Genomic DNA, 11,430 nt, shown 5'->3' on the forward strand with positions numbered 1-11,430 from the left:
AAAAAATAATTGAAATATATATATATATATATATATATTTTAATTATTTATATTTTTTCTATATGTTGCTTAGTTTATTTATAGTTTGTTGTTAGAATTTATTTTCTAAAATTTGAGATTTCTAGTATATTATATATTTCTTTATATATATATATTATATATATATATATATATATATATATATATATATATATAGATATATGTTATTATTATATATTTTAATAATAACATATTATATCATATAATAAAACGTTGTCCTATTTGATGATAATAGAAGTGTATATAAATTTGTATATAAGGCTTCTTTGTTTATAAGGAGACAAAAAATATTTCTCTTTTTTCAATGAACAAGAGAAAAAAAAAGAGACAATATTAGTCTATATAAATACATACATATATATATATATTTAGTTTTTTTTTTTTTTTTTTTTTTTTTTTTATTTATAAAGATGGCTTTAATATTAAAAGAAGCAGATTTTTCAAACACCTTTGCGAGAAATGAATCAGCTGTGAATGCTCCTTCATTAAATAATAATATGAAAACATGGAAGATTCAGAAAAGATTTCAAATATTATACGTGTTTTTTTTTTTATTGATTACGGGAGCATTATTTTATTATCTTATAGATAATGTATTATTATCAAAAAATAAAAAGATAAATGAAATTATGAACACTTCACCATATGTAACTATTGGATTTAATATTGAAACTTCTCATGACAGAATTATAAAAACAATAAAAGAACACCGATTAAAAAATTATATTAAAGAATCCTTGAAATTTTTCAAAACAGGACTTACACAAAAATCATATTTAGGTACTACAAGTGACAGTGTACCATTGAATGATGTAGCTAATGTAATGTATTATGGAGAAGCTCAAATTGGAGATAATAAACAAAAGTTTGCTTTTATTTTTGATACGGGTTCAGCAAATTTATGGGTTCCAAGTGCTCAATGTAGTACTATAGGTTGTAAAACAAAAAATCTTTATGATTCTACTAAATCCAAAACATATGAAAAAGATGGTACAAAAGTAGAAATGAATTATGTATCTGGAACAGTTACTGGATTTTTTAGTAAAGATATTGTTACTATTGGTAATTTATCATTCCCATATAAATTTATTGAAGTAACAGATACCAATGGTTTGGAACCAACTTATACCTTAGGACAATTTGATGGTATATTAGGTTTAGGATGGAAAGATTTATCTATAGGTTCAGTAGATCCTGTTGTTGTAGAATTAAAAAATCAAAATAAAATTGAACAAGCCGTTTTTTCTTTTTATTTACCACATGATGATAAACACAAAGGATATTTAACTATTGGTGGTGTAGAAGATAGATTTTATGATGGTCAATTAACCTATGAGAAATTAAACCATGATTTATATTGGCAAGTTGATTTAGATTTACATTTTGGTAATTTAACTGTAGAAAAAGCTAATGCAATTGTTGATAGTGGTACTAGTTCAATAACTGCACCAACCGAATTCCTTAACAAATTTTTTGAAGGCTTAGATGTTGTTAAAATACCATTCTTACCATTATATATAACTACATGTAATAACCCCAAATTACCAACTTTGGAATTCAGATCAGCAGCTAATGTTTATACCTTAGAACCAGAATATTACCTACAACAAATATTTGATTTTGGTATATCATTATGTATGGTAACTATTATACCCGTTGATTTGAACAAAAATACATTTATATTAGGTGACCCATTTATGAGAAAATATTTCACCGTTTTTGATTATGATAATCACCTTGTTGGTTTCGCAGTTGCAAAAAAAAAATTATAAATCACGTTAAATGATTAAAGTGAAAAGGATCAAACTGGGTCTATCCAACAATATGCATAAATATATAAATATATATATATATATATATATATTTATTTATTTATTTATTTATTTGTATATTAAAATATCCGTTTTTACTATAGAACTTGAATAATGTTAAAACCAATTTTATTAGCAATGACCAATTTTTAAGTATCTATATATTTATATGAAACAAAAAAAAAAAAAAAAAAAAACGTTTAGGAACATGATATTTCATATATTATAATTTACACTTTTACAAAATGTTCAATTAAACAATGATTGTGATAATGAGAGATTTAAATATATATAAGAAAAAAAAATTATTGATATGTACAACTTCAACTAAGAAATGATGAATAAAAGATAAAATTTTTTTTTTTTTTTTTTTCATTTAGATTATGAATATATATTTCGATATATAATGTTATATTTTTTACATATGTTAGATATATTTTTAAATTAAACTTTGTATGATTTGATGCTTTTTAAAATTATATCAAAATGAAATAAAAATATTTAATGAAAAATGAATGTAATATTAAAGGTTTGAGAAACTAAATGTGTGTAACACTATTATTAAAATTTGTACCTTCTATAAAAAAATATATTTTTTTTTTTCTTGAAGTAACACATATTAAAGATTTTGAACAATTTTTGCGGAACTTCAAAAAGTCAATTATATATTTTTCCCATAGAGATGAAGGGATATATTTGTTTGGTTTTATTCAAATTTAAAGATAATTATTTCATGTAAGATGTATACATAGATTTATATTAAATCAACAATTTATGAGAATGTCTTTTAAATTATTTGTTGTGATGTTTATACTGTTGATTTATTCTGTGTACGGATATTTATTTTTCATTTGAACAGTTCAAAAATAAAAAAAAAATAAAAAACATAAAAAAAATATAATTAAAAAAAATGCAGCCGACATATAATGTGGTAATAATATATATATATATATATATATATATATATATATATATTTATACGTTTAAATATAGTATTTTATATATTTTATGTATTTTATAAATTTTTTTATAATATAAAGTTAATATTTCTTTTATTATTATTTATATCTTATTTAAAAATATATTAAAAATATAAAATACTCCTTTTCTTTTTATGATATACATATTTATATATTGTGTGCATTAAAAAAAATAAAATAAATAATTAAAAAAAGATTGCTATTTTATTACATATATAATATATCTTATTCATTTGATTAAATATTTATTCATATATATTATTTTGATGTGTTACATACGGATTTAAAAAAATATATGAAACCATAGAAAACTTGAAATATATTTAAGTAAATTTTATTATCATAAAGAATAACAAATAAAGAATATAAGAAATTACATTTGAAATATAACATTTCTTAATATACAAACATATTACATGTGTATATTCTATATAATTATTTTAAAAGGGAACATTATAAAAATTGAGTAAATCATATATATATTTTTTTATAAGTATATTCATATATATTCCATAAATTTAATAGGTGTTATAATATTCCTTACTCTTAATGTTTTATAAAAGACCAAAAGATAAAGTAAGCATACACATGGCTAGTTTGTTATGCTAGCCATATAATTACAAAGGTGTATGAAAAAAAAAAAAAAAAAATTTCTACATGTTCAGGTAAAAAATAAAAAAATATATATAATACACACATATAAATATATATATATATATATATATATATATATTTTCTTTTATCTACTGAAATATAATTAATTTAACTTTATTATAATATTTATATTACCCATAAGTATATTTATTGCACATAAAAATATAGATATTTTAAAAATATGGAAAATGTATTTTGAAATAAAAAAGAATCAAGGAAAATAATTATAATTTTAAATAAAAAAATTATGAATCATTTGATATTTGATTTTCATGTCTATATATACATAAGGTATTTTATATATATAATATATTAATATGTGATATAAATTTATAAAAAGAATATTTATATTTATGAATTCTTTAATATATATTTTTATTTATACAAAAAATGAAACAAATTAAAAATTAATATATGAGAAAAATGATTTATAATTTTTTTTTTTTCTTTTACATTTTAACTATAATTTATTCATATTTCTTAGGAATTTTTAATTGTTTTCATAAAAGAAGAATAATGAACTAGCTGACTTCATACATATATATATATATATATATATATATATATAATATATAATATATAATATATAATTTTAGTAATATATTCATTTGACATTTTTTTTTTTTTTTTTTTTTTTTTTTTTTTTCTCTTTTAACTTTTAAATAAATATTTTAATAATACTTAAACAGAATATAAATATTATTATTATTTTTTTTTTTTTTGCCCGTTATATTTTGAAGTTTTTGTCAAATAAAAAAAAATAATGCTTGCTATAAAAATAATATATATATTAAGAAATTATAATAATATAAATTTACATATATAAAATAAAAAAGGCCTTTTCTTTTTATATATATACATAATATATATATATATATAATATACTACTATATTAATATTATATGATATATATATATTATATACATATAATATACAATATATATAAACCTTGCATATTATATTATATCAATGCTAAGTTCATTGAGAATTTGATTCAAAAAAAAAAAAAAAAAAAGGTACATCCTAATATTTATACAATATTATTTGTATTTGAATGATCTTGTTATTCTATAGAAAACTTAAGAAGTTCTTTAAAAATTTATTTTTTCTATAAAATAAAACAATACTATTTATTTTAATAGTACCTCTAATTGGTATTGCACTTTATATAAGTATTAGTAAAATTAGTATAATTAAAAAAATAAGTCAAATTATATTAATAATATAAATTTTTTTTTTTATATTTTTTTGTATTTGCATTTATAAAACAATAAAAACATTATATATATATATTATTACAAATAAATATATATATAATATATTATATAGTTATGTATATTTTTTTATAAGATCTTTTTAATGTGTTAATATATTTTAATTATATACATGTATAATTTTTTGGTAATTATTGATTGTTCATGTTAAAAAACTATTTTACCAAAAAAACTTATGTGTATATATATATTTATTATTATTATTGTTTTTTCACCCTATTTATTTATATTCATAGAAAATTAAAAAAAAAAAATCACATAATATATATATATATATATATATTACATATAATATATATTATATGAAAGAGTCAAAAAAATATTATTTAGGATATTGAATAATATATGATATAAAAAAATTAAAACACAAAGAACTACTAGAATTTTTTTTATATTATTTATAATGTATTATATATATAATATAATTAATATATATTTATAATAATTATAAATATTATGATATATATTATATATATTATTTATACTTTTAACAAATTTGAATTTTTTTTTTTTTTTTTTTTAAAAAATATATATTTTTGTAATATATTATAATAATAAATTACATATTATATTATTTGTGTTATATTAAAAAAAAGAGTAACCTATAATAATTTGTATGAGATATTTCTTTTTTTTTTAATACACATAAATCTAATAAGAATCAACATTAACCCAAAAAATAAAAATATAAAATAATAATAAATAAATATATATATATATATATATATATATATAATATATATATTTTTTTATTTTTTATTAATAAATATTTTGAACAAAATGGATATTACAGTAAGAGAAAATGATTTTAAACATGGCTTTATTAAAAGCAATTCAACATTTGATGGTTTAAACTTTGACGATTCAAAGAAGAAGAAAAAGATGCAGAGAGGATTTCAAATACTATATGTACTTCTGTTTTGTAGTGTAATGTGTGGTTTATTTTATTATGTGTATGAAAATGTATGGCTTCAAAGAGATAATGAAATGAATGAAATTTTAAAAAATTCACAACATTTAACAATTGGATTTAAAGTTGAAAATGCCCATGATAGAATTATGAAAACTATAAAAACCCATAAATTAAAAAATTACATTAAAGAATCTGTGAAATTTCTTAATTCAGGACTTACCAAAAGAAATTATTTAGGTAGTTCAAATGATAATATCGAATTAGTAGATTTCCAAAATATAATGTTTTATGGTGATGCAGAAGTTGGAGATAACCAACAACCATTTACATTTATTCTTGATACAGGTTCAGCTAATTTATGGGTCCCAAGTGTTAAATGTACAACAGCAGGATGTTTAACTAAACATCTTTATGATTCATCTAAATCAAGAACATATGAAAAAGATGGAACCAAAGTAGAAATGACTTATGTTTCTGGAACTGTTAGTGGATTCTTTAGTAAAGATTTAGTAACCGTTGGTAATTTATCTGTTCCATATAAATTTATTGAAGTAATAGATACTAACGGATTCGAACCAACATACACTGCTTCAACATTTGATGGTATCCTTGGTTTAGGATGGAAAGATTTATCAATCGGTTCAGTAGATCCAATTGTTGTTGAATTGAAAAACCAAAACAAAATTGAAAATGCTCTTTTCACCTTTTACTTACCTGTACATGATAAACATACAGGATTCTTAACCATTGGTGGTATTGAAGAAAGATTTTATGATGGACCATTAACTTATGAAAAATTAAACCACGATTTATATTGGCAAATAACTTTAGATGCAAAAATACCATTCTTACCTTTCTATGTAACTCTTTGCAACAACAATAAATTACCAACCTTCGAATTCAGTTCAGAAAATGGTAAATACACATTAGAACCCGAATACTACCTTCAACATATAGAAGATGTTGGTCCAGGATTATGTATGCTTAATATCATAGGATTAGATTTCCTAATTCCAACCTTTATTTTAGGTGACCCATTCATGAGAAAATATTTTACCGTCTTTGATTATGATAATCACAGTGTTGGTATTGCTCTTGCTAAAAAGAATTTATAAAAATAATAAATTTTTTGAAAATAAAAGGAAAACATATTAACATAATATAGAAGTATATTAATTGTATGTTTCACCTTTTTTATATGAATATGAGAAAATACATTATGTACTTAATGAACCACTTTATAGACATTTAAATAATTAAACCATATTTTATTATTTTTATTTTTTTTTTAATTTTTTTTTTTTTTATATTTTTTTTTTCACATACTCCGTATTGTTGTAAAAGCATATATAATGATAATATAAACATTTCATTAAGAATTTATAATTTTTTATATTTAATTTTTTTTATTTTTTTCACAGTATTAATATATATATATATATTAGTTATATTTGACAAATAAATTTTCTTTCATAACCTAACACAAGAGTGAGTTCATAAAAATATCTTTTTTAATATATATATATATATATATATATATATATATATATATATATATGTATGTATATTTTTTCAATAATGGTTAATATTTTTTTTTTTTTTTCACTTGAAAATATTTGACTTATTATATTTAGTATTATATATATAAAAGAAGTTTTATATAATAAATGTAGTAATGTCTAATACAAATTATTAGTCCTTTTATTAAATAAAATTTACATAATACATAAATATATGTATACAATATAAGGGATAATGTTATTTTTGAATAACTTTTAAAAACAATGAAGAATAAAAAAAAAAATAAATAAAATAATAAAATAAAATAATAAATTGGCTAGCTTGTCATTAGGCTAGCTACACATTTTAAAAACTTTTAGGGGAAAAAAAAAAATAATAATAATAAATTATTAAAATTTTTAAAAACTTTTATTAAATAAAATATTATATACCTTTTAATTAACATATTTTACTATCATCCTATATATAATTAAATTATAAAAAAAAAAAAAAAAAATTGTTAAAACTAATAATGTATTAAAAATAGTATACATATATATATATATATATATATATATATATATATATATATATTTTTGAATGTCTACTATTTTATCTTTTCAATTTAATACAGTATTTTCTTCTAATATTTTTTCACTTTAATATATTTATAACTTTTTTTAATTAAATATAATATAAACACATGTTTACACATAAAATTAACCTAAACATATAATAACGATTATTTAAATAATATTAAATTTGCACGTCTGATATATTTTTGAAATAATTATATTTTTTTTATAAAATAAACTATTTCCTTATATATTTGACGATAATATTTGTTAATATTCATATACAAAATATTGAATATTATTATATGAATTTATGATAAGATCAATATAAATAAAGAATTTTTATTATAATTTTTATTTTTCAAAAAAAACACACACTCTTGTTATTTTAAAATAATTAGAAATAATTCATTTTAAGAAACAATTGGCTTGTAATACTTAACATTTATATAAATACTATATTACACAACACCATTATAAAAAATAAAATAAAATAAAACAAACAAATGTATAAGAACAAATGCGATATATATTATTTTTGATACATTCATTATTATAATAATTATTATTATTTATATAATTTTAATTTATTTAAGATTTTTTTTTTGTATGTCAGTAAAAGAAATAAGTTAAATATCAAATATCATTTTAAAAAAGAAAAAGAAAAGTAATTTATATAACGGATCCATAAAAATATTCTTATACAAATAAAATTATTATTTTATTTTTTTTTTATATATAAATATTTAATTTATTCTAATTTTTTCTTTTTTCTTATTTTATATGTAAATAATTATTTATTATATATATAATAAATATAATATATTTATTTATTTATTTAACATTTTTGGTATTATATTTAATATAGGGTTTAAAAGAGAATAAGCGCTAAATATATCTTTAATAATATTTTTATATAAATTAAAAAAGTATTAATTAAAAAGGGCTCTTCCAAAATATATTATATATATAAATATATATAACTGTATTACATATATAATAAAAATCATATTATTTTTTTTATTTACATATTAATACCACTCATATACGATATATATAAATGATATGACTTGATAATAGGGCTAATAAATATATAGAAGTATAATATATTAACACCTCTTTTAAAAGTTACATGCTAATAACAAAAATATATATATATATATATATATATGTATAATATAATGTATACTAATGCTTCTTTTACTTGTTATTCAACAAAAAATCTTATATGTTTAAAAATATTCCATTGTTATATTTATAATTATAATAAGAAATATATTTATAATTTTAATACCATAGTAATTTTAAAAAGATTATTTAAAATTATTAAGTTTTTTCCATAGTATAAATTATTCTACTATAAAATAAAAATATATATAAATATATATACAATAATATATATAATTTTATTATTTTTTTTATATATATTTGTTACTCTTATTGTATGTATATATAAAATTATATTTTATCATATATTTAATATATTATATATGTTCCCTACATTTTTTTTTTTTTTTTTTCTTTTTATCTAATTCAATATTATATATAGTAAATGTATAAATAAAAATATATTAAATATATATATATATATATAATATTTATTTATAATTTTTCGAAGTTCTCCTTTTTATTTAATTCCCCCCTAAAAGAGAAAAAAAAAAAAAAAAAAATATATATATATATATATATAATACATAAATATAGGTATATATATTTTATATATAATAAAATATATACTTAATAGAATTATTATATGTAATATTTTATATATATATATATATATATTTTATTTATTTATATATTTTAGAAAGCCCGTAAAATATATAATAGTTAAAGGAAATATAATTTATATTTTTAAATTATATATTTGAAAAAAAAAAAAAAAAAAAAAAAAACATTTTTGTATATATTTATGCAATATATATATATATACATATATTATATATATAAAATTTTGTTTATATAAAAAAATGAATTTAACAATTAAAGAAGAAGATTTTACCAACAACTTCATGAAAAATGAAGAATCATTTAACACGTATAGAGTAACTAAAGTAAAAAAATGGAATGCTAAAAGATTATTTAAAATATTATTTGTAACAATATTTTTAGTTGTAACAGGAGGTTTTTCTTATTATATATATGAAAATGTGCTTTTTCAAAAGAACAGAAAAGTTAATCATATAATTAAAACATCAAAATATTCCACAGTAGGATTTCATATTGAAAATTCATATGATAGACTTATGAAAACAGTTAAAGAACATAAATTAAAAAATTATATAATTGAATCTGTAAAACTTTTTAAAAAAGGAATAACAAAAAAAAATTATTTAGGTAGTGAATTTGATAATGTAGAATTAAAAGATTTAGCAAATGTATTATCTTTTGGAGAAGCTAAACTTGGAGATAATGGTCAAAAATTTAATTTCTTATTCCATACAGCTTCATCTAATATATGGGTACCAAGTATAAAATGTACTTCAGAAGGTTGTGAAAATAAAAATCATTATGATTCATCTCAATCAAAAACATATGAAAAAGATGATTCACCTGTTAAATTAACAAGTAAAGCTGGTACTATAACTGGAGTGTTTAGTAAAGATTTAGTAACAATTGGTAAATTATCAGTTCCATATAAATTTATTGAAATGACTGATATTGTTGGTTTTGAACCTTTCTATTCTGAATCAACAGTTGATGGTGTTTTCGGTTTAGGATGGAAAGATTTATCAATAGGTTCTATAGATCCATATGTTGTTGAATTGAAAACTCAAAATAAAATTGAACAAGCCCTTTATACAATTTATTTACCACCAGAAGATAAAAATAAAGGTTATTTAACTATAGGAGGTATTGAAGAAAGATTCTTTGATGGACCTTTAACTTTTGAAAAATTAAATCACGATTTAATGTGGCAAGTTGATTTAGATGTACATTATGGTAATGTATCATCAAAAAAAGCAAATGTTATTTTAGATACTGCTACTAGTGCTATAACTGTTCCAACCGAATTTTTTAATCAATTTGTAGAATCAGCAAGTGTTTTCAAAGTTCCATTCTTATCTTTATATGTAACTACTTGTGGTAACAATAAATTACCAACACTTGAATACCGTTCACCAAATAAAGTTTACACCTTAGAACCTAAACAATATCTTGAACCATTAGAAAATATTTTTTCAGCATTATGTATGCTTAACATTGTACCTATTGATTTAGAAAAAAATACATTCGTTTTAGGTGACCCATTTATGAGAAAATATTTCACCGTCTATGATTATGATAATCACACTGTTGGATTTGCCTTAGCCAAAAATTTATAAACCAACAAAAAAAAAAAAAAATAAAATAAAATGAAATGAAAAAAAATAAATAAATAAATAAATAAATAAAATGAAATGAAAAAAAAATAAATAAATAAATAAATAAATAAATAAATAAAATGAAATGAAAAAAAAAAAAAATAAATAAATAAATAAAATGAAATGAAACGAAACTTGTTTATAATATATATTTTAATTTATACATATATTAATATCTATATGTTGTCCTTTTATTATATTGCATTTATTTTATAACACATTTTTTTTTTTACATATTATATATAATTTATATATAATTTATATATATTTTTAATTTTTTAATTTTTTTTTTTTTTTTTTTTTTTTTGATGAATATACG

General features: G+C 17.7%; 3 protein-coding genes across 3 annotated transcripts; all 3 read left to right on the forward strand.

The window, feature by feature from the left end:
- Positions 1-449: 449 nt before the first annotated feature.
- Positions 450-1,811, forward strand: PGSY75_1407900 (plasmepsin I; the record flags this gene model as incomplete). The annotated part of the gene is made up of 1 exon (XM_018787785.1): positions 450-1,811. One exon carries the CDS (start codon positions 450-452, stop codon positions 1,809-1,811), a length of 1,362 nt encoding a protein of 453 aa, XP_018639157.1.
- Positions 1,812-5,538: 3,727 nt separating this feature from the next.
- PGSY75_1408000 (plasmepsin II) lies at positions 5,539-6,786 on the forward strand (the record flags this gene model as incomplete). The annotated part of the gene is made up of 1 exon (XM_018787786.1): positions 5,539-6,786. The coding sequence occupies one exon, from the start codon at positions 5,539-5,541 to the stop codon at positions 6,784-6,786; it is 1,248 nt and encodes a 415-aa protein (XP_018639158.1).
- A 2,930-nt stretch (positions 6,787-9,716) lies between these two features.
- PGSY75_1408100 (plasmepsin III) lies at positions 9,717-11,072 on the forward strand (the record flags this gene model as incomplete). The annotated part of the gene is made up of 1 exon (XM_018787787.1): positions 9,717-11,072. One exon carries the CDS (start codon positions 9,717-9,719, stop codon positions 11,070-11,072), a length of 1,356 nt encoding a protein of 451 aa, XP_018639159.1.
- Between the last annotated feature and the right edge of the window lie 358 nt (positions 11,073-11,430).

Source organism: Plasmodium gaboni, chromosome 14 (assembly GCF_001602025.1).
Source record: "Plasmodium gaboni strain SY75 chromosome 14, whole genome shotgun sequence".
In the NCBI taxonomy this organism is placed as follows: Eukaryota; Apicomplexa; class Aconoidasida; order Haemosporida; family Plasmodiidae; genus Plasmodium; species Plasmodium gaboni.